This window comes from Alexandromys fortis, unplaced genomic scaffold, assembly GCF_014885135.2.
Source record: "Alexandromys fortis isolate MF-2015 unplaced genomic scaffold, M_Fortis_MF-2015_v1.1 scaffold_39, whole genome shotgun sequence".
NCBI lineage: Eukaryota > Metazoa > Chordata > Mammalia > Rodentia > Cricetidae > Alexandromys > Alexandromys fortis.
In genome coordinates, this window is record NW_026067918.1 from 10,536,428 (window position 1) to 10,559,143 (window position 22,716).

Consider the following 22,716-nt stretch of genomic DNA (forward strand, 5'->3'; position numbering starts at 1 on the left):
GGCGCGTGTAGCCCCGCCCCCTCTCTTTTAGTCAGGGCTTCGCGAGGAGCTTGGAGCTTTCGGCACTCACCCGGCTATGGCTGCCCCCGTGCTTTCCGCGGGCGAGGCGACCTGGAAGACCCTGTCTGCAGAGGTAGGTGATGAACAGCCGCCCAGAACCCGGACTGGTGCCCACCTATGAGATTTGCAAGGCTTGAGCGCCAGATTTCTTCATTTTCTCCTATCAGGGCAGGTTTAGCCTGTTAACCTGGGTTAGAAGACAAGATAGCGAAAATTAAATTCAGTCCTGCAGAACTAAGGGGCTGAGGATTTGAACCTTATTCTGAGGTTGTGCAATGTGGGTCTATGTTTATGTAACCAGTCTGGAAGATGTTAAAAATTGGGGGTTCTTACTGTAAGTCGCTAGCAAGGCAGGCATCTTCAGGGACAGACAGTATTAAGCGTCTTCAGAATATTCCTTTAATTTCAGCTAAAAGTCTTTGTGGCTCACTTAGCATGCCTAGAAGCGTTTTTTTTTTTAAGATTTATTTATTTGCCAGGAGATGGTGGCACACGCCTTTAATCCCAGCACTTGGGAGGCAGAGGCAGGCGGATCTCTGTGAGTTCGAGACCAGCCTGGTCTACAGAGCTATAGTTCCAGGACAGGCTCCAAAGCCACAGAGAAACCCTGTCTCGAAAAACCAAAAAAAAAAAAAAAAAAAAAAAAAAAAAAAAAAAAAGATTTATTTATTTTGAATACAATACTCTGCCTGCATGTGTACCTGCACCCCTAAAGAGGGCACCAGATCTAATTGTAGATAGTTGTGAGCCACCATATGGTTGCTGGGAATTGAACTCGGGACCTCTGGAAGAAGAGTCAGTCCTCTTAACTGCTGAGCCATCTCTCCAGCCACTAGAAGCGTTTTTTGCACTGTGTTTGTGTTTGGTTACCCTGGATTATTCCAAGAGTTACCAATTGCATACACAAAACATGACGGCACATTTTGGCATTCGATAATTCCTATTCCGTTATGATTTCTTGACTGGTTAGTGTGTATTATTTAAACAAAGTTTTTGTTTGGGTCACAGTCGTCTCAGAATCTGTTGAAAGTTAGGGACACTGTTTGTTGCCCTTCTCACAACTATGTGTCAGCCCCGTGGTGCCCACACCTTTGATCCCAGGCAGAGGCTGATGAATCTCTATGTTGGAGGTCAACCTGGTCTACAAAGCAAGTTCCAGGACAATCAGGGCTACACAGAAATCCTGTCTTGAAAAAAACAAAACAGTCGTGCGGTGGTGGCGCACACTGTTAATCCCAGCACTGGCGAGGCAGTGAGGCCGGCTGGGTCTCAGTGAATTCAAGGACAGCCTGGACCACAGAGCAAGATCCAGGGGCACACAAATAAACCCTGTCTTGAAAACAAACAAACAAAAAGAAAACAAAAAACAAAACAAACAGATAAATAGTATTAGTCATAAATACTAGTAGTAAAAATGACAGCAAGGGGCTAGAGAGATACTCAGTATGCCCTGCTCTTCCTGAGGACCTGAGTCAGACTCCCAGCACCCTCATCGGACGGCTCACAACTTCCAGCTCCAGGAGGATGCTCTGAGAAACCCGCAGTCATGTACACATACCACACACACACACACATTCACAAACACTGATTTAAAAATTAAAAAAAAAAGACTTTGGCATGTGGGTATAATCTCACACTTGGGAGGTCAAGTCAGAAGATAGGAGTTCAAGGCCAGCTCCGGCTACATATAAAGTTGATAACAGTTGGGGTGCCAAGTGGAGCCCTAACATCCAACGGGTATCGACCTGAATGAGAGGGTTCTGCAGCTCAGAAGACCTCTGACCATGAGTGCCACTCAGCAGGAGGAGGCCACTGTGTTTGAGTGGTTGATGTTATTTCTCTTATTCTATACCTTCTCCCTCTTAGCCCTGTGATGGGGGTGCTGATCCCCGTTATACCGATGAGGATACCGGGGCTAGAGACAGCCAGTAAGCAATGAAAGCTGACGAGGGTCAGCCCCAGCCCTTGTGTGATGGCACACAGTCTTCCAGATAGAGCCCCATGGTGTTTAGCTGTGATCAGTCTCCTCCTTACTCCCTGTGTTAACTCATGGTCCTGCGCTCTGCCACTGATCGACATTCCTTCTTTTTACCATTTATAGGCCAGGTCCTGGCTACCCAGGAACTTGCTAGTTGTAGGCTATCCTCAAAGTTGCATTGCTCCTCCCACCTCTGCCTCCACAGTGCTGGGATTACAGGTGAGCATCACCATGCCCCGGCTGCCTAGCGCCCCCCCCCAGTCCCCCAGCTGCCTAGCCTCCCCACATCCCATGTTTTAACCATCTGGCTGGTTAGTTATTTGCAAACTGACCTTTGGTTTCTTCTCTCCCACTCACCTCTGTCCCTGTGACCCTGTGTCTACCTGTGATCAGAACACTGTCCTCCCAGGAAAATGGAGTCTTGCCATTTGACCCCAGAACCAATGGCCACGGAGCTGCTTGGCCTCCTGTGGTCTCAGTTTCTGCAGGACTGTGCCGCTCCCCAGTTTCGTTAACTGAACACCTTTATAGACCTCATCTCTCATTACGGCTGTTAGCTGGCTAAAGGCATGGCTGCCTTCGGGTGCCCCTTTATCATGAACCTAAGGGCACCTTAGGAGCTCCTCTGAAATACCTAATTGGAGGGTGTGGGGAGTGGAAGTTGAAAAGACTTGAAGAGCCAGGCAGTGGTGGAGCACGCCTTTAATCCCAGCCCTCTGGAGGCAGAGGCAGGCGGATCTCTGTGAGTTCGAGGCCAACCTGGTCTACTGGAGCAAGTTCCAAGACAGGCTCCTAAGCTACAGAGAAACCTTGTCTTGAAAAACCAAAGAAAAAAAAAAGAAAAGAAAAGACTTGGAGGAAGCTGAGCATATTACAGAGGATCTTTTCAGGCAGAAAAGCTGGGGGGAACGTCTGTCTTGGGGTGGGGTGTGTCGACATGCCCAGCTGAGAGTGGGCTTCTCATGAGCCCCGTCTTGCCCACAGGAGCTGGAGAAGCAGTACTCCCCCAGCAGGTGGGTCGTCCGGATGAAAGCAGAAGATGTTGTCAACACCTTCGTGGAGAGAGGAATCCAGGGTACTGTGGGACCCCTCTGCGGATACTGAGCACTGAGGGACACTTCCCTTATACCAGCCCCCTCTGCTGGGGCAGGAGGTGGGGACAGAGCTGGAGGCAGAGAGGCCTGGGTGAGGCCAGGCTCTATGAGACACAGCCTCCTCTCCCTCCTGGTTGGCAAGGGCTTCCAGGCTCTAAAGCAGAGGTTCTCAACTTGTGGGTCATGAACAGGGGTTACCTAAGATCATTGGAAATATTGAATATTTACGTTAAGCTCATAATAGACGGTAGCAAGATGACGGTTATTGTTGGACTCTAGCATCCAAATACCGAGGAGGAGTCGCCCTCAAAGACCACATCACACACCACAGCCGATGCAAAAGCATGAGGATTTTATTAATTCTGTCATGACAGGGTCCCTCAGCATTCGGGAAGCCGAGAGACCTCGAATAGCTGGCATAGGCTACTTTTAAAGGAGAAGGCCACAGAAGCAAGGGGGGTAGTTCTTTGACTATTATGATTGGCTTATTCAAAAAGGCTATTACCAATAATTGGCTGGAGAGTGGTTGCCAGATCAGATGAGATAAGAGGTCATTTTGACCCTGTTTCCCAGGGGACTGAACCAAAACTTACGTATATGGGTAATTGTTCAGAAACTGAGTGCGTGCATGTGTAGGTGTTAAGTTGTTGGTTCCCAGGGGAGGAGGGGAAGCACTATGGCACAGAGGCTGAGAGGATTCAGAATTGTCAGAAATGGCTTCAGAATTGTCTTAAAGTCTTACATTATGAAGTAGCAATGAAAGAATTTCATGGAAGTGTGTTAAAGAGTTGCAGCCCTCGGAAGGCCGAGAGCTCTGCTCTACAAGGCTGGGTTAGGCTTGGCACAGAAATGGGAGCTGAAAGCAAGATATTGTTGCTATTTTTTAAATTTTCTTCTTTATTTTTTCTTTTTGGTTTTGTTCTTCAAGACCAAGTTTCTCGGGGCTGGAGAGATGGCTCAGAGGTTAAGAGCATTGTCTGCTCTTCCAGGGGTCCTGAGTTCAATTCCCAGCAACCACATGGTGGCTCACAACCATCTGTAATGGGGTCTGGTGCCCTCTTCTGGCCGGCAGGCATACACACAGACAGAATATTGTATACATAATAAATAAATAAATATTTAAAAAAAAAAAAAAGACCAAGTTTCTCTGTGTAGCAGCCCTGACTGTCCTCGAACTCTCTCTATGGACCAGGCTGACCTCAAACTCAGAGATCCTCCTGCGTCGGCCTTCCAAGTGCTGGGATTAAAGGCATCCTCCACCACCAACCAGCAGTTTTTAATTTGATTGTTTTATTTTCTTTGAGACAGGGTCTTTCTGTGTAGCCTAGGTTGGCCTCCAATATACTATGTAACCCAGGCTGGCCTTGAACTTGTAAATGTCTCGCCTCAGCCTCCCGAGTGCTGTGTTGCAGGTGCCGATCACTATGCCCAGGTCATATCGTTGCTCTGTACAGAAAGCAGCGGGGGTGCTGGAGGAAGACTAGAGGAACCCCAGCGTTCACAGAGCCCGGGGTTCAGTTCTCAGTGGGGCATGAACCTGCATGATCATGCATGCCTGTGGTTCTAGCACAGGAGGGGGGCAGAGGTTCAAGGCTATCCTTAGTGCCATAGAGAATTCCAGGCCAGACTGGGATACAGGAGACCATGTCTAGGAAGATGGGAAGGAAGGGAGAGGGGAGGAAGGAAAGGAAACTGAAATTTGGTTTCCTTTAGAGCAATCAGAGTTTGGGGCCTGTGCTTGTGAGATCTTCCCTCTTCCCAAGAGTGCTGAGGAGCTGGAGGGCAGAGGCCGCTAGCTGTCTCTCTGCTCAGATGGAGAACTGGAATGTGGAGGCCACTAGCTGTCCACTCAGAGGGGAACTTGGATGTGGGGGCAGCTAGCTTTTCGCTCAAAGGGGGAACTGGATGCTGGCCAACTGCCTGGTCTCAGAACCCTGCCCTGGGCAGTTTCCTCAATGGAGATAACTGGGGGGAGGATCAGGCTTTGGGGGTTCAATCCACACGTTCTCTCTTGTCCTTTTAGTGTGGGTTGGAGCTGTTTCCTGGGTTGGGCTCTGAAGGGTCTTCGCTGTGGATGGCTCAGTAAATAAATGGGGTTAGAGCAAATCCATTTGCCTGTCTTGTCTAGAGGGGTAAAAAGGCCAGCAGGGGTGGAGGAAGGACATCACCAGCCAAAGGTCAGAGTTCAGAGTAGCCAGTGCTTGCACACAGGCCTCTGTGGTCAGCTATCAAGAGATGCTAGCAGGGCTGTCCTGGTGGTGCACACCCTTAATTCCAGCAGTCAGGCAGATCTCTGTGAGTGCAAGGCCAGTGTGGTCTGGGTCGTGAGTTCAAGGCCAGCTAGGGCTATACAGTGAGCCCTGTCCTAGCAGGGCTTGGGTTTCAGTCTTGTTTCCTCTTTTGCTCTCTTTGTGCTTCCAAGACAAGCACATTTACCACCTGAGCCAGTCCCTAGGCCCTGGCATTTTTTAAAATGTTTTTTTTAAAAAAGGATTATTATTATTATTATTATTATTATTATTATTATTATGGTTTTTCGACACAGAGTTTGCATAACATCTCTGGCTGTCCTGGAACTCCCTTTGTAGACCAGGCTAGCCTCGAATGCACAGAGATCAAGGGCATGCACCACCACTGTAGGGTGCATTTGTTTTGAGTGTATATATGTGTGCACAAGTACCATGTGGAGGTCAGAGGGCAACGTGCTGGCGTCTGCTCTCATTCTGTTCCGCCATGTGGGATGAAACAGGTGGTCAGTCTTGACTGACAGCAGGCGGCTTTTCCCTGCTAAGACATCACACTGGCCCTACTTTTTTATTTTTAAATCTATACCTGTAATCCCGTCCTCTGTCATTGGTAATGGGAGCGCTGGGCATCCTCAGCTACTTCTACATGCTCCTAGTCTCAGCAACAAAACCAGACCAAAGCCAAAAATTACTGTGTTGGTAAAAACCAACTCTCTCTCTCTGCCTTCTTATAATTTATGTCTGACAGGTATGCCCCACTTCCCTGCCGGATGCGGTCAAATTGCCCGCCCAGCTACTAACCAGAAACCATTTCCCTCAGCTGAGTTTCTAGGCTTCCTCGGGAATGCCTGCGAGGCTCAGCGGTTACCTCATTGTGAGGAAAGAGGACGTGGAAGGGGGGTGTAATCTCACGCGGTTGGGGAAAAACTGGAAACCATTCTCCAGCCACCTCAGAGAACCTGCTTGCGAGGGTAGAAGAGAGGGAACCAGTCCAGCCCTGTGTGAGTTAGTTACCTTGTTCTTGTTGAGACAGGAATCTCACTGTGTAGCCCAGGCTGGCCTCTAACTCCAGATCCCCCTGCCTCCGTCTCCCACTGTTGGGATAAAAGGTGTGCGCCTGCCCTACTTCACAGCTGTGTTTGTTTGTTTATTTTCATAAACCTTTTTAAAAATAATTTATGGGGCTGGAGAGATGGCTCAGCGGTTAAGAGCAATGCCTGCTCTTCCAAAGGTCGTGAGTTCAATTCCCAGCAACCACGTGGTGGCCCACAACATCTGTAATGAGATCTGGTGCCCTCTTCTGGCTAACTGTATCATAATAAATAAATAAATATTAGAAAAAAGAAAAATAGTTTATGTGCATTGGTGTATTGCCTGCATGTATGTCTGTGTGAGGATGTCGGATCCCCTGGAACTGGAATTTACAGACAGTTGCGAGCTACCTTGTGGATGCTGGGACTTGAACCCGGGGCCTCTAGAGGAACAGCCGTCTGTGCTCTTAACCATACAGCCATCTCTCTAGATCCCCACGACTTTTTTTTTTTTTTAAAGATTTAGTTGAATTATGTGTGGGGGACTGCATGCAATAACTGTGTGACTTCCTTCTGGGTGCTCTGGTCTGCAGGCTGAGTGGCCACGGTAGGACTCAGGTGTGCTGTACACAAAGGCTGCTTGTCTTCTGGGTGGGCAGGGAGACACGGGATACATCAGCAGCCTGGGCTTAGCTGCCAGGAGCCTTAACTTGCGGCTTGGTACACTTCCTGCTCCCTGTAGCTCAAGGCATGCCTTGGCTCTCAAAGGACCAATCAGCTCCGTGGATAGCTAGGTGGGGCTTTATGATTGACAGCAGGCTCTTCCCTTTGACTGATGAGTAGGCCTTACCTTACAATTAGGATTTTCCCTCTGCGATAAGATGAAGAAAACACTAGTCCCAATTCTTCCTTTATTATTATTGCTTTATAGCCTTGGATGTGCTGGTGTGTAGCCCGGTCAGCCTTGAACTCTGAAATTCTTCTGCCTCAGCTTCTCAAGCGCAAGAACTACAAACGAACGTGTCTAGCTTTAGTTCAAAGACGTTTTAATCATCGGTAGAGGAAACTCCATGCCCCATCAACAGTGGCTCCCCATCCTGGCTCCTCCAGCCCCCGGCACCTCCCCCCTGAAGCTGCCTCCCTAACAGAGGGTACATTAGGTCTTGTCTCAGATGGTTCCATGTCTCGGCAGGTAACAGGTTTGCGACTCTTGGGCACGGGAATATTCCACTGTGCCCCCAATTCGGTCCCCCCTCTACACACTCTCGGGTGGTTTCTAACTTTGGCTCTTGGGAGTGCCCCGTGAGTGTTCACCAGGCTGGGTGTGTTCTGCAAGTTTTGCTTTGACTTTTTGTTATTTGCTCGCCGTGGGCCAGCGCCAAATGCAGGTTCCTTACCACACTGTAGTACAGTGGTTCTCCACCTTCCTGAAGCTGCGCCCTCTAATACAGTTCCTCGTGTGATGGTGACCCCAACTGTGAAAGTCTTTCATTGCTACTTCATAACTGTAATTTTGCATTATTATGAATTATGATGTAAATACCCCATATGTGGTCCCTGAAGGGGTTGCGACCCACAGGTTGAGAATCACTGTTATAGCGGCATGCTCTTTTGCCCACTGAGCCATCTCGCTGGTCTTTCCTAAGGTTTTTAGTGGGAGGGCAGGGTGCCTGAATCCAGCCTCTCCCTCCAGTTCCTCCTGCAAATCCTTTTTGTGGTTACTGTTTAAAGATTGATTTTATTTTTTAAAATATATTTTATTTTTATTTTATGCATATGGGTATTTTGCCTGCATGCATGTCTGGGCACCACAAGCGTGCCTGGGCCTCCTGACATGGGCCTGTGCTGCTCTGTGAAGGGTGTCACAGAGAGCAAGGGGAGGGGAGGGCACTCCTTCACTCTCTCCCTCCCTCCCATCTTAGAGCTCTTCCCCCCTGCTCTGCCTCTCTTCCCTGCTCCTCTTGCCTTTCTGTGTGGTCCTTGGATTTGACTAAATATTCAGGCCTCCTTCCCTACACTTGTGTGCTCCCGATCCTGTGACTATAGGTGACAACCAGCTACAATTGGTGTTTTGATTATTGGCTCAGTGGTTGTCTGATCTTGCATTAGTCCAGAGTTTGGTTCCCAGCCCCTGTGTTAGGTGGCACACAGGGGCTCTGAGGCCCTCCTCTGGCATCACAGACACCTGCAGAGGTGTGCATGTACACACACAGAGATGCACATATACACAAATAAGTGAAAAGAAAATAAATCTTAAAAAAACAAAAAACCTAGAATCCTAGCAGTCAATCAAGAGGCTGAAGCAGGAGGTTCGAGGCCAGCCTGGGTTACATAGTGAGTTCCAGGTCAGCCTGAGGAATGGGTCTTAAAAATGCGAAACAAAGCCGCGGTGTGGTATGCCTCCGATGCTCCCAGCAATCGGATCGGAATGTGGAGGTAGGAGGATTGGAAGTTTGAGGCACCCTTTCATCTGCACAGCTTCTGGCCTTCATGTCCACTAGTTAGCCCGCTAACACAGAGCTCAGCTTAGCGACATTCTATGATTTCTAGACTGGGGTTTTATCTGTAAGAATTTTGATGCTTTGGGTTTTGGATAATTAAAGTCCAGTTCTGGCTTTGTTATTCTGAGGTGTCTTGCTAAAGCCCTCTGGTGTTCCCACCTAGGGGTTCAGGTGATATTCACACTCTGGGGGTGGCTGTACATCACCTGACTTATGACCCCACTGCCCACTATAGGCAGACTTTCTCTGTCCCAGCAACCAGCTCCCAAATAACCACATAGAGCCTTATTATTAATTATAAATGCTCGACCAATAGCTTAGGCTTGTCACTAAGTAGCTGTTACGACTTAAGTCAACCCATATTTCTTATCTACGCTCTACCATGTGGCGGTACTTTTTTCAGCATGGCATGTTCATCTGCTTCCTCTGTGTCTGGCTGGTGACTTTGCCCTTCTTCTTCCCCATGTGTCCAAAAGTGCTGCCCAACCCCTACCTGCCTAGCTATTGGCTGTTTATCCCTTTATTAAAACACGTGTTCAGTGTACAAAAAGATTGTTCCCCAGCAGTTCGCTGGACAATGTCCCAGCCAGAGGCCCTTCCTTCCTTCCTTTCTTCCTTGTTTTGTTTTGGTTTCTTTTCTTTATTATTTTTTTTGTTTTTGCTTTGTACTTTTTGTTTCTTTGTATAACAGCCCTGACTGTCCTAGAACTTGCTCTGTAGACCAGACTGAGATTAAAGGCATGCATGACCACTCCCTGGCCAGGGCCAGTTTCTTGTTCCCTGGTCAGTGGTGTTTTGAATGTCTGAGATTTCTGTGAGCTAACACCATTTACCTACAGTGGTTTTGTTTCTTCAACTGAGAACAAAAGTATGGTTTTAGCCTGGCGGTGCTGTGCACATTAATCCCAGCATGCTGGGGCAGAGGCAAGCAGATCTCTGTGAGCTCAAGGCCAGCCTGGACTACTTCTCAGGACACCAGGGATACATAGAGAAACCCTGTCTTTTTTTTTAAAAAAATATTTATTTATTTATTATGCATACAATATTCTGTCTGTGTGTATGTCTGCAGGCCAGAAGAGGGCACCAGACCTCATTACAGATGGTTGTGAGCCACCATGTGGTTGCCGGGAATTGAACTCAGGACCTTTGGAAGAGCAGGCAAAGCTCTTAACCGCTGAGCCATCTCTCCAGCCCAGAGAAACCCTGTCTTGAACAACAACAAAAAATGTAGTTTTAGCACTATGTAATCTAACCCAGTCAGGCCAGCTGTCAGGACTCTTACTGAAATCGCTAACTTTTGATTGGCCGCTGTGCTGATGACCCCGAGGCATCAGCTCTTGCTGGAAGCTTCTGTGGAGGGCACTGGCAGGATCCTCCTGATGACAAGCAAGTCCACCCTCTGACCTAGAAGTGACATTTCCTGTGGGTGCTGTTCCCAGGGTCAACACGTATGGACAAGGCTGGGCATGGGACTATCCCAGAGACAGTGAAGCCCTGCCTGCAGGACTGCAGCCCAAGGAGAGAGGGTCCTGACTACACACCAACTGCTAGACCTCCACCCTCCAGAACTGGGGAGAGTGAAGTTCTGGGGTAGGGCGTGTTGTTATGGCAGCCCAGTATAACCCATAGAGGGCCAAGGATGGATCTCAGCTAGGGAGTGCCCACGTGGGGTGCCCGTTGTGACAGGTGCACACTGGCGGCTGGCTACAGGGGCCCAGGGAGAATGAGGAAGAGTAGAGAGGGATGTCACTGCCTTCTGCGGACAAGAGAAGGCAGAGCCCACCAAGAAGTCTCAGTGCTGATGGGAGAGGGGCCCTGATTGTGGATAGGTGGTGAAGGGAGAGTCTTCAGCAGCCGAGGAGCAGTGGCCAGAGCAGCGGGGACACAGCAATATGACCGTGACCCTCCATATAGGATCTGTGACCTCTGCTGGCTCTTTACATGAGGAAATACTTCGTTTCATTGGGAAAGAGTCTTTCTTTCAGTGTAGCCCAGGCTGGCCTTCAGACCCTCCTGCCTTGGCCTCCCAAGTGCTGGCAGATCACAGCCAAATCTCTTATTTCTTTTCTGAATATTATTCCTGGGGTCCTGGGTGTGTGTGGCCTTTGTTGACTTCAGGGTCATGAAGACCTGTTCTGCCGTCATCCTCTAAGAGTGTGTGAGGTGTGTGAGGGCATGTGTGTGCTGTAGCGTGTGTGTGCTGTAGCGTGCGCGCGCGCTGTAACGTGTGTGCAGCAGAGGACAACTTTCAGGAACCGTTTCTCTCCTTGCACTGTGGGTCCTGGAGACTGAGCTCAGATCTTCAGGTTGGTGACAAGCTCCTTTACCTGCTAAGCCGTCTCTCCAGCTCCTTTGGGGCTTTCTAAAAGTCGGTTTTTATTTGACATATCTGGAGTTGATCTTTGTGGTGTGAGGTAGGGATAATTTAGATATTTAACTGACCCAGTGCTGTCGACAGAACATTGCTTACTCAGAAAAGGGGGTTGTTGCAGGGTGGTGGTGGCGCAAGCCTTTAATCCCAGGTGGGATTAAAATCCCTCTGTGAGTTAAGGCCAGCCTGGTCTACAGAGTTCCAGGACAGGCTCCAAAGCTACACAGAGAAACCCTGTCTCGAAAACAAAAAACAAAACAAAACAAAAGTTGGGGTGGGGGATGTGGATCCAATAGTCTTCCACGTTGTGTAGACTCTGACCCGAGGAGGCCAGAGGTATCCGGTGCCCAGAGCTGGAGCCACAGATGAGTTCCTCAGTGCCAGTGTGGGTGCTGGGAGTGAAATTCAGTCCCTCTGCCAGGGCAGCCACCTCTCCAGCCCCAGCTTTTCCAAACGCTTAGACAGTTGTGTGCTCTCTGGTGGTGTATGTAACATGAATACAGGGAAACAGTGGCTGCGGGGACCACAGGTCTGCAGGTGACCACAAGTCAGGGCTGGGAAAGCCTCAACTGACCAATTATCACAGCTGCCTAGGAATTGCTGGGCTGGGCTTAACTGACAACAGCTTGTCTGCATCTGCAGCCACCAGGAAAGCCCGGGCCACCAGGAGGAATCAGCTGGATGTCCCCTATGGCGATGGCGAGGGGGATAAAATGGACATCTACTTTCCTGATGAGGATTCCAAGGGTGAGATGGGCAGGGCTCCTGGTCCCCAGCAGAGGCAGCCGGGTGTCCGGCTCACCAGCGCCCCCTGCCTTTTGTTACAGCTTTCCCCCTCTTCCTGTTCTTTCATGGAGGATACTGGCAGAGCGGAAGGTGAGTGGGATCTGGGTGACCAGGGAGGAGGAAGAGTCAACTCTCCCCAGATTGGTGTTCCCACGCTGCTGTGGCATATTACCACGAGGTCCACCTGCAAGACGAGAAGTGTTACTTCTCACCTCTGTGAGGTAGGAAGTCAGAACGACGGTGCTCCGGGGTCAGCCTGGAGGTGCGGTGTTCCTCTGCTGTGTTTGTGTCTCCAGCTTCTGCTTTTGCCTTCATATGGTCTTTGATGCCTGTGTCCCAGAGTTCCCTCTTCTCTTAAAGACAGCGTTAGGGCTGGGCACATGGCTTTGGCGTTAAAGAGCGCTTACTGCTCTTCCAGAGGACCTGAGTTTGGTTCCCAGCACCCAACAGCTCCAGGGGATTTGATGCCCTCTTCTGGCATCCATAGGAAGTGTACTCATGTGCACATACACACACTCATGCATAAAAATAAGTGATACATCTTTTTGGGGTAGTGGAGGTTCAAGACAGGGTTTCTCTGCGTATACCTGGCTGTCTTGAAGCTCTCTCTGTAAATCAGATCTTGAACTCAGAGATCTGCCTGCCTCTGCCTCCTGAGTGCTGGGATTAAAGGCACGTACTACCACTGCCCAGCTGTTTATGCATGTTTGTGTGCATGTATGTCTGTGCACCACATGCTTACAGTACCCAAGGAGGCCAGAAGAGGGCATCAATCTCCTGGAGCTGGAGTTACAGGTGGTTGTGAGCTGCCATGTGGGTGCTGGACACTGAACCCAGGCCCTCTGTAAGAGCAGCCAGTGCTCTTTACTGCTGAGCCATATCTCCAGTCCATCTCTGCTAAGTTTTTTTTTTTTTAAATAAACCAAGATTACCAGTTCTGTCTCAGAGATGCTATTTCCCTGTAAGACCATGGCCTGAGCTCCTGGGTGCAGGATTTGGACATACATTTTCAGGAGATAGAATTCAAGTCTCTACATGTACTGAAAAGTGTGTCTGGTCAACTTACTTGTCAAAGAAACGTCAGAATGACCAACTACACAGGTTTGTTTGGGACAAAGAGGACACGAAATATCAGTGCTTTCGAAACTAAGAACAGGGAAGCTGAGGCAGGAGGATTCCTGCAAGTTTGAGGCCAGCCTAGTCTCAGAAGACACAAAGCAAGAACTTGGGATGTAGCTGGATCAGTAGAATTCCTGTGGTGTGTGCTAAACCCTGTGTTCCTTTGTCAGCACTGAATCACACTGAGTGTGGCAGTGCACACTGGTGATCCCAGCCATCCGGTGGTGGAGGACGATCAGAAGTTCCGGGTTCTCCTCAGCTATGTAGAGAGTTTGAGGCCAGCCTGGCGTACATGAGACACACACATGATTCTGTGTGCACACAGTAAGTGCTCCGGCATTGGGAAGACGGGCACTTAGGATCGTGGAGGACATTGCTGTTCTCAGGACTATCCTACAGATGCCCACCATTGGATCTATCCCTCTCCCTAGCAGGCTCACAGATGTCCATCTTCTTCTTCGGATCTATCCCGCCCCTCCCCCAGCAGGCGCAGTTTTTTATTTTTTCAGTTATTCATCACTGTTTTATTCTATTTAACACTGTCTACACCTTTAACCTCCGGCGCTCACAACTTGCTAAGAGAGGGAACACTGTCTCTCCTTCCCAACGGACAGAGCCAGCTCGAGGTTAAAGTCCCCAGGCTCCTGTGGCTAGCATGACAGAGTAAGGGCAGCCTGTTCTTTTCTCTCAGCACACGGTGTCCTGCGTGCATGGGAAACCTGCCACATGGTGTGTTCAGGACCGCAGGGAAGCAGCGTCATGGTCAAGTCGCCTCCAGCTGTCACTTCATTAGCTTTTTTTTTTTTTTTTTTTTTTTCTGGTCAGTGTTTCTCTGTAGCTTTTGGAGCATGTCCTGGAACTCGCTTTTGTAGACCAGGCTTTCCTCAAACTCACAGAGATCTGCTTGCCTCTGCCTCCCCAGTGCTGGGATTAAAGGCGTGCACTATCACTGCCCAGCCTTTATCTTTCTTTTGATATTGTTTGGGTTTTTTGAGACTGTGTCTCAAGTAGCCAAGGCTAGCCTCAAACTCGGTAAGTGCCTGAGGATGACCTTGGACTCCTGATCCTCCTATAGCGTTACATACACACTCCTTGACATTTGTTTCTTCTTATTATTTATTATATACTGTTGAGTGTCTTGCCTTCATATATGTATGTGCCCCGCGTACATGCCTGATGGATGCAGAGCTAGGAGAGGGGACTGGAGTTACAGATGTTTGTACACCTCCAGGTGGGAACTAGGAACCAAACCTTTGTCCTGGAAGAGCCCACTCTCCAGCCTCCGTCTCTGTCTTTCCACAGTAAGGACGTCTCGGCCTTCATGGTGAACCCGCTGACAGCCCAAGGGGTGGTCGTGGCTGTAGTGGCTTATGACATTGCACCCAAAGGTAGCCTCTGGAGATTTGGGGGCCAGAGCTTTGTGAGGGTAGAGCCCCTGGTGGATCCTCACCCAGCATTTTCCTCTGCTCAGGCACACTGGACTGGATGGTGGACCAGGTGACCCGCTGCATTGTGTTTCTGCAGAGGCGGTATCCGAGCAACAAGTGGGTATTGCTGCTGATGCCCTTGGTGGACCACGGGAAGGCAGCTGTGGAGCCGGGTGCAGCCTGGGACTCCTGATGCCGTAGGGACGTGGATGTAACCAGGCTCTCCGTTTGACCCAGGGGAATCTACGTCTGTGGACACTCTGCAGGAGCTCACCTGGCCGCCATGGTGCTCCTTGCCAGCTGGACGAAGCATGGTGTCGTGCCCAACCTCCAAGGTTTCTTACTGTTTGTTAAAGCAGGATATCACGTAGCCCAGGCTGGCATCCATCCCTTAAGGTTTCTGAGGGTCTGGGACCTGGCCAGGCAACCCTTCCCCTCGCTGGAGGGGTGGAGAGTTGAGCAACTGCTTGAAAGGCTAGTGGTTACGGTGCTGACCTGGAGGGTGGGTGGGTCCATCTTTCTGGGCCTGGCCCCTGGCCTGAACTTCTCACCTACACAGGCTTTCTCCTGGTGAGCGGGATCTACGACCTGGAGCCCATCATAGCTACCTCCCAGAATGCCCCTCTGCACATGACCCTGTGAGTTGTCTGCCCTCTGCCCATGTCCAGCCCCAGCCTGAGGCCTGTGTCCCTCGTATCCTGACTCCTCCACTCTTTCTCCCCCAGGGAAGATGCTCAGAGAAACAGCCCACTTTGGCACTTGGAGGTGGCTCCAGCGAGGCCTGTGGGTCCGGCCTGTCCTGTGCTGGTGGTTGTGGGTCAGCATGAGTCCCCAGAATTCCACCGACAGTCCAGGGAGTTCTATGAGGTACTGCCAATGGCTAGCTAATGGCGTCTGGTTGAGGACCATGTGACGTCGTCTTCCTTGTTATTCTGCCCAAATGAGCTGGGCTTGGTGGTACACACCCTGATAACAGTTAGTCCGGAGGTTGAGGCAAGAGGACCGTGAGGTCTGGATGTGCTGTAAAGTGAACTCAAGGCCAGCCTGACTAACTTGAACCCTGTTTCAAGTTTTAAAATGAAAGGCAATTCGCTACTCGGTAGTGACATACTTGCCAAGCATGCGCAAGGCCCTACTACAATCCCCAGGGCTGTGATAAATCGACGTATTTTATCTAACTGGACTCGAAGACAATTCATTCAACAAATGCATTCAAATGAACCTGCCATACCCTGGACCCTGAGAGCCCTGCCTCTCCCAGCCGAACTCTTAGGCCTACACCTCTCATTCCCGTCTAGACGCTGTGCCACGTGGGGTGGAAGGCCTCTTTCCAGCAGCTGCGTGGTGTGGATCACTTTGACATCATAGAGAACCTGACCCGGGAGGATGATGAACTCACCCAGGTGGGGCTTGACCCTTCCCCTCCCACAGCCCTTCTAATGGAAGTGTGGATCCCATTGCCCAAAAACAGGAAGGCTATGTGGGGGGCTTGGCTTACCTTGGCATCCAGAGGTTGAGGCCCCATCTTGGACTTTCTGTAGCCCACCTTATCCCCACAGTGTGGAGGGATATGCCAGGTGGGAAGTCTGCATTGCTCTGACCAGGGTGACAGGGCAGAGGGAAGCCACTGGCCTGTGTTTAGGTGCAAAAGTGAAAGCCGGGTGGGCAGTGGGGGCACACACATTTAATCCCAGCACTCAGGAGGCAGAGGCCGGCGGATCTCTGTGTTTGAGGCCAGCCTGGTCTACAGAGGGAGTTTCAGGATATCCTGGGCTACATAGAGAAACTCTGTCTCAAAAATCAAAAAATAAACAAGAAAGGCAAAGAATAAAGAGAACATTGTTGCCACGATTCTGACAGGCAATAATCTTTTTCTCTTTTCCCTCTTTTGTAGTAGGGAATGGGGTTGATTAGCTTGGTTTTATTTTGGGGTGCTGGGAACTGAACCTGTGAGTGTGTACACGTGTTGGGGGGGCAGAAATTGACATGCTGTATCTTTCTCAGTTATTCTTATTTTTTGAGACAGGGCATCCCCCTGAACTGGAGCTTGGCTAGACTTGCTGGCCAGTGAGTTCCAGGGACCCAGCTGTCTCTGCCCTTCCACCCAGCACTGGGGTCACGTGTGTGCTCTGCAGCAGCCTTTCATGTGGGCGCTGGGACACTGAATGCAGGCCCTCACACTTGTCACGTGCTTCACCAGCTGAGCTGCCTCTTAGACCCTACTTTTAAATTTTGAGACAGGATCTTTCTAAGTAGCCTACATAGACTTTTGCTTTGCTTTCTTTTTTCTTTCAAAACAGGGTCTCACTATGTAGCCTGGCTGGCCTGGGACTCAGAGATCTGCCTGCCTCTGCCTCCTGAGTGTTGGGGTCAAAGGTGTGGCGCCTGCAGAAGCTCTTCGGCCGGGTAGCCGTCAGCCCTGGGCTTTCCCATCTTCTCTTCTGCAGATCATTTTGAAGACAGTCTTCCCCACGCTCTGAGGACACCTGGTCTCCAGCCTGTGTGCACCTCAGAAAACCTCCAGAAAAGAGCTGACACCCTGCTGTGAACACACCTCTGCTTTGTCTCCCCCACCCGAATGGAGCTCCAGGAAGGCCTGCAGATTGGCTCTGGGAGGCACACAGCCACCACCTGGCCAAGTCTGCCCCGCTGACAGGGCATGACAGTCCGCTTCTGGCTTGCTGGCTATGCATTTTGCAGTATCAGTGTGAACTGGCTGGGGCTGGGGCTGTCACTCAGCCCCTATCTCCCACTACAAAAGAGGGCGGGGCCTGGAGAAGGAATGAAGAGAGACCAACCAATCACTGGGTCCCGCAGCTCAATGGTAGAATGCTTGACCAGCATGCATAGGATCCTGGGTTCAATCCCTGGTATTAAACAAGGAAAAAATAAAGGAGGGAGGGGGAGGGAGACAGAGAGATAAAGAGTCATACCCAGAGTGGTCATGTTCACCTGAATCCCAACACGGAGGCAGGAGGATTGCAACTGAGTTCAAGGTCAGCCTGGGCTACTAGCAAGACCCTGTCTCGGGAAGAAAAAGGGCTGCTGAGATGGCCCAGCAGGGGAGAGCGCCGGCACCACACTGACAGCCTGTATTTGGCCTTGGGGACCCATACAGAAGGAGACAGCGCCTCCAGATTACCATTTGACTGTCATATATGTGTATACCTCAGCTACACACCTACACATACATGAAGATGATGGTAATAAGAAGCCCGTGCCTGTGCCTGCTGTACAGACAAACACAAGGATTTACTTAAACCTGCAGCGATCCCTGAGAGGCCACCTGACGAAGACCCCTGTGCGACAGGCTCTGCCACACCTGACTCCTGCAGCTCACCCCGTAGCCACTGGAACTTCTGATGTGGGCGTTTCTGCTTCGTTTTCAAAGCTTCCCCAAACCGGGCATGGTGGGGCATGCCAGGAGCCGCAGCGGCAAGAGGGCCTTTGGACACACATCTAGTTTAGACTCTGGTTCTCTCTGTCTAGTTCCCAGGACCAAAAGCAACTCGTGCAGGGTTTGTTTCCCCTCACACTTTACAGCACCGAGGAACGACACCGCCCACCGTGCTCTGGACCCAAATTAGCATTTAAGACAGAACCCCACAGACGAGGCAACAGGGTGCTCTGATGGGGGCAATTCCTCCACCGAGTTTCCCTACCCAGGTGCGTGTCTAGACTTGTGTGAAGTTGACTGCCAACGCTCATATCCTGACAGCTGGAAGAAACAAACCCGCATTCTGTGTTATCCCTTCTCACCCTTCTCTGCTACACTGGAGGCCCACGCAGAGTGGAGAATCTGCACGCTCTTTCTCTCAAAATCATTGCCTTGTGTGAGCCAGTTCCCTTTCTGGGCGGACAAGCTGAGCCCTGGTTGCCTTCTATCACCCACTGGGGACAGTGCTACTACCTGCCCTCTCTACTTACTTTCAGTTCTGTCTGCTCTTGTTCAGGCGTCATTGTATCATGTGACTGTTCCTGAGATCATATGGACAGATGTCTCCTCACCCCAGAAAGGGCACCACCACCAGCAGAGCAAAGATGACCCCACCAAGACTAGTGACCCGGTGAGTTTCCTGGGTCACCGACAGGAGTGTGGTTGGCTCTCGGACAGCTGTGTCCCTGAAACGCCCCTGCGGCATGGGTAGCAACTCACGGAGCCTCATTCCTGGGGCTGCTGCACGTGGCTGTGTCTGGTCTCGGTTCATTTACTGCTTCAGTAAGCTTGGAGCCAGGCCTTGCAGCTCCTGTATGGTCCTTTTGAACCGAGCCTTGTGGGGTCCATGAATATTTCCTACTTCCACACAAATCTTAAATCAAAACACGGGCATTCATGCCTGTAATCCCACCACTGGGGAAACTGAGGCATAAGGAGCACAGCTAGTTTGAAGCCAGTCCGGCCTACATAGTGACCTGCTTGGCAGGGGTGCTGGGAACAGAACTCGTCCCCCGAAAGAGCAGGAAGCACTTTTTTTTTGATTGATTTTTATTGAGCTCTACATTTTTCTCTGCTCCCCTCCCTGCCTCTCCCCTTCCCCTCTTCAGTCCTCCCCCAAGGTCCCCATGCTTCCAATTTACTCAGGAGATCTTGCCTTTTTCTACTTTCTACTTCCCATGTAGATTAGATCTATGTAAGTCTCTCTTAGGGTCCTCATTGTTGTCTAGGTTCTCTGGGATTGTGGTTTGTAGCCTGGTTTTCTTTGCTTTCTGTTTAAAAACAACCTATAAGTGATTACATGTGATAATTGTCTTTCTGTGTCTGGATTACCTCACTCAAAATAATGTTTTCTAGCTCCATCCATTTTCCTGCAAAATTCAAGCTGTCATTATTTTTTCCTGCTGTGTAGTACTCCATTGTGTAAATGTACCACATTTTCCTTATCCATTCTTCGGTTGAGGGGTATTTAGGTTGTTTCCAGGTTCTGGCTATGACAAACAAAGCTGCTATGAACATAGTTGAGCACATGTCCTTGTGGCACGATTGAGCATTCTTTGAGTATATACCCAAAAGTAGTATTACTGGGTCTTGAGGAAGGTTGTTTCCTAATTTTCTGAGAAATCGCCACACTGACTTCCAAAGGGGCTGTACCAGCTTGCATTCCCGCCAGCAATGCAGAAGTGTTCCTTTTCCCTACAACCTCACAGGAAGCGCTCTTCACAGCTGAGTCATCTCTCCAGCCACCGTGCCTGGCTTTCCGAGCAGCTTCAAGGGAGGCTGGGATAAGCCACGATGCTGGAGGAGGTCAGATCTATTAGATGCTTCTTTCACTTGGGGTAATTTCAGTTCACAGGGGGTCTAGTGGAGCAGAGCCCCATCCTAAGTCACTGAGCACCCGAACATCTGAGTGGCACCTATGACAAGGCCACTGGAGAATCTTCATGTGCCCCATAGAAAATCAAGATATGGTGATGGCGCACGTCTTTAATCCCAGCACTCCGGAGGCAGAGGCAGGCGGATCCCTGTGAATTCGAGGCCAGCCTGGTCTACACAGTGAGTTCAGAACCACCAGGGCTACACAGAGAAATCCTGTCTCGAAATACCAAGGGGAAAAGAAAAAAGAAATCAAGACACATTCTTAGTGACAGAAAGTGAGATGTCAAGCACGCAATGCAGCAGCAATGTCATCCACGAGGCCACACAGTCACGGGCTTCTGTGTGTCCCATCTGTCATCTCTATGCTTTTGAGAGGATTTCACTGTGTAGCCCTGCCTGGCCTCCACCAGGATGGCCTCGAACTCACAGAGATCAGCTTGCCTCTGCCTCCTTGGGAGAATTTCTATATATAAACAGAGCAATGAATAGACAAGGAGAAGTCTAGTAAGATTCACGGGGAAGGTTTCTGTGCTCTGGGTGGCGTGGTGCCGGGAAGACGTGGAGGGGTGTTTGCTTTGTCTGAATTCTTCGACTCTTTACAGTAAGAGTTGAAGGAGGGTTGGGGACGTCACTGTGGGAATATGAGGGCTGTGACCAGAATCCACTCTGGAGTTGCAAAGGAGGTGACTCACGCGCCCCAGGGCTCTCTGATGTCTACCACATTCCTGGGTATTGCTCACATGGGCTGGGAGCCACTCCTAGGCTATCCTCAAAGACGGGCGAGAGAAAACATAAATGAATGCACCTTTATATACGAGATGCTGCGTGTAAAAACAAGGATAGAGAAGAGGGCTGGGAGGATATTTGCCGGTAATCCCAGCAGACAGGCAGAGGCGGGAGAAGCAGTAAGCTCAGCATAGTAAACTTTAGGCCATTCAGGGCTCCCTAGCAAAACTCCAAAATCCAAGAAGAGCTGGCAAGATGGCTCAGCAGGTAAAAGCACTTGCTGAACGAGACTGACCATGTGAGTCTCGAGCCTGGATCCCAAGATGGAAGGAGAGAACCAGCTCTCAGAAACTCCTCTGGCTTCCTCACAGGTGCCGTGCTATGCATGGATACACACACACTAATAATAACAACAGTTTTTTAAAATTAAAGGTATTATTTTTTTTTTTTTTTGGTTTTTCGAGACAGGGTTTCTCTGTGGCTTTGGAGCCTGTCCTGGAACTAGCTCTGTAGACCAGGCTGGTCTCGAACTCACAGAGATCCGCCTGCCTCTGCCTCCCTGGGATTAAAGGCATGTGCCACCATCGCCCGGCTAAAGGTATTATTTTTAAAATTTAAAAAAATCCACCCCCCCCAAAAGAAGTTATTGGTTTAAAAGAAGCCAGTAGAAGGCCTGGGGGCTGACTGAAGGCCTCGTCTTCACAGGCCGGGAGAGACAGTGTCTGTCTCCAGCAGGCGGTTACAATAGGCAAAGCAGAAGATTATTTTGTTTATCTTTTTCTTTAGTTTTTTTTTTTTTTCTTTTCGAGACAGGGTTTCCCTGTAGCTTTGGAGCCTGTCCTGGAACTAGCTCTTGTAGACCAGGCTGGCCTCGAACTCACAGAGATCCGCCTGCCTCTGCCTCCCAAGTGCTGGGATTAAAGGCGTATGCTACCATCAGCTGGCTAGGTCTTTATGAAATTATTTAACAGACTGAAGGGTTTACCATCACTTGGTCTCCTTGCTTTGAAAATGGTGGAGAGCTGACCCGCTGACTAGGCCCCTACGTGATAATGGTCTTTTCCTGGTTCCCCAGTTGTCCTGCCCTGGCCACTGGCCCTTCATGTGCACTTAGGACTGTTGGGGGTTTTGTTTGAAAGCTTTTTTTTTTTTTTTTTTTTTTTTTTTTTTTTTTAGCAGGGAGGCCCTATTGAATTGCTCTGACTCTGCCTGGGAAGGCTGGACCTCCCTTGGGTCTGTCTTGTTGCCTAGCATCCAGTAGTTGCCTGTAAAACTCCAGAATCTGATTTCACCTGGACTCAGGCACCTTCCAGATTTTTCCCAGTAGCTCTGAGTCTCCACTTACCCCTCAAATAACCTGGCTAGGAATGGGTGGGTCAGCAGACGGGGCTGTGTAGACAGGTCCCATTACATAAGTGACTGACAAAGGTTGGGAGGTTTGAAGCTGGTTACTGAATAATCGGGGTGGGGGTAGGAATGCCTGGTCAGACCTTGACCATCACAAACCTTTACACAGCTCTTTCACTGACCAAAAAAAAAAAAAAAAAAAAAAACCCAAACAGCCTGGCAGTAGTGGCCCATGCGTTTATTCCCAGCACTACTTAAACTTGGGAGACCAAGGCAGTCCCATCTCCAAGATGGAGGCCAACCTGGTCTACAGAATGAGCTTTAGGACAGTCAGGGATACACAGAGAAACCCTATCTTGAAAAAAAAAATCATCTTGGAATAGGGCAGGAGCCATGGCTCAGTGGTGAAGAGAGCACTTGCTGCTCTTGCAGGGGCCTGGGTTCAGTACCCAGAACTTATATGGCAGCTCACAACTGTCTAACTCTTGTTCCCGGGGAATCAACACCCTCTTCCGGCCTCTGCGGGTACTGCATTCACACATGTAGGCACAGCACCCTCTTCTGGCCTCTGTAGGCACTGCATACACACATGTCGACACAGCACCCTCTTCTGGCCTCTGTGGGCACTGCATACACACATGTTGACACAGCACCCTCTTCTGGCCTCTGCGGGCATTGCATACACACATGTAGACACAGCACCCTCTTCTGGCATT

The 22,716-nt window shown here is 50.0% G+C and overlaps 1 protein-coding gene across 2 annotated transcripts; it reads left to right on the forward strand.

Moving 5' to 3' along the window:
• The first annotated feature begins 6 nt into the window (after positions 1-6).
• On the forward strand, positions 7-19,494 carry Afmid (arylformamidase). 2 transcript variants are annotated; one of them, XM_050140028.1, is made up of 11 exons: positions 7-133; positions 3,023-3,113; positions 11,924-12,028; positions 12,109-12,157; positions 14,489-14,574; positions 14,658-14,730; positions 14,851-14,948; positions 15,173-15,251; positions 15,339-15,480; positions 15,912-16,016; positions 17,061-19,494. In XM_050140028.1, exons 1-11 carry the CDS (start codon positions 77-79, stop codon positions 17,091-17,093), a joined length of 918 nt encoding a protein of 305 aa, XP_049995985.1. In that variant the 5' UTR covers positions 7-76; the 3' UTR covers positions 17,094-19,494. The 2 variants fall into 2 exon arrangements, with proteins under 2 accessions (XP_049995985.1, XP_049995986.1); XM_050140029.1 differs by lacking the exon at positions 17,061-19,494 and adding an exon at positions 16,914-17,054.
• The last annotated feature ends 3,222 nt before the right edge of the window (positions 19,495-22,716 follow it).

Excerpts from the sequence above, each read along its gene's own strand:
- Afmid (XM_050140028.1), top strand. The coding sequence starts at position 77 with ATGGCTGCCCCCGTGCTTTCCGCGGGCGAGGCGACCTGGAAGACCCTG. Across the intron at positions 12,029-12,108 it reads TCCTGATGAGGATTCCAAGG|CTTTCCCCCTCTTCCTGTTC; the intron begins GTGAGATGGGCA and ends CTTTTGTTACAG. Across the intron at positions 14,575-14,657 it reads TTATGACATTGCACCCAAAG|GCACACTGGACTGGATGGTG; the intron begins GTAGCCTCTGGA and ends TCCTCTGCTCAG.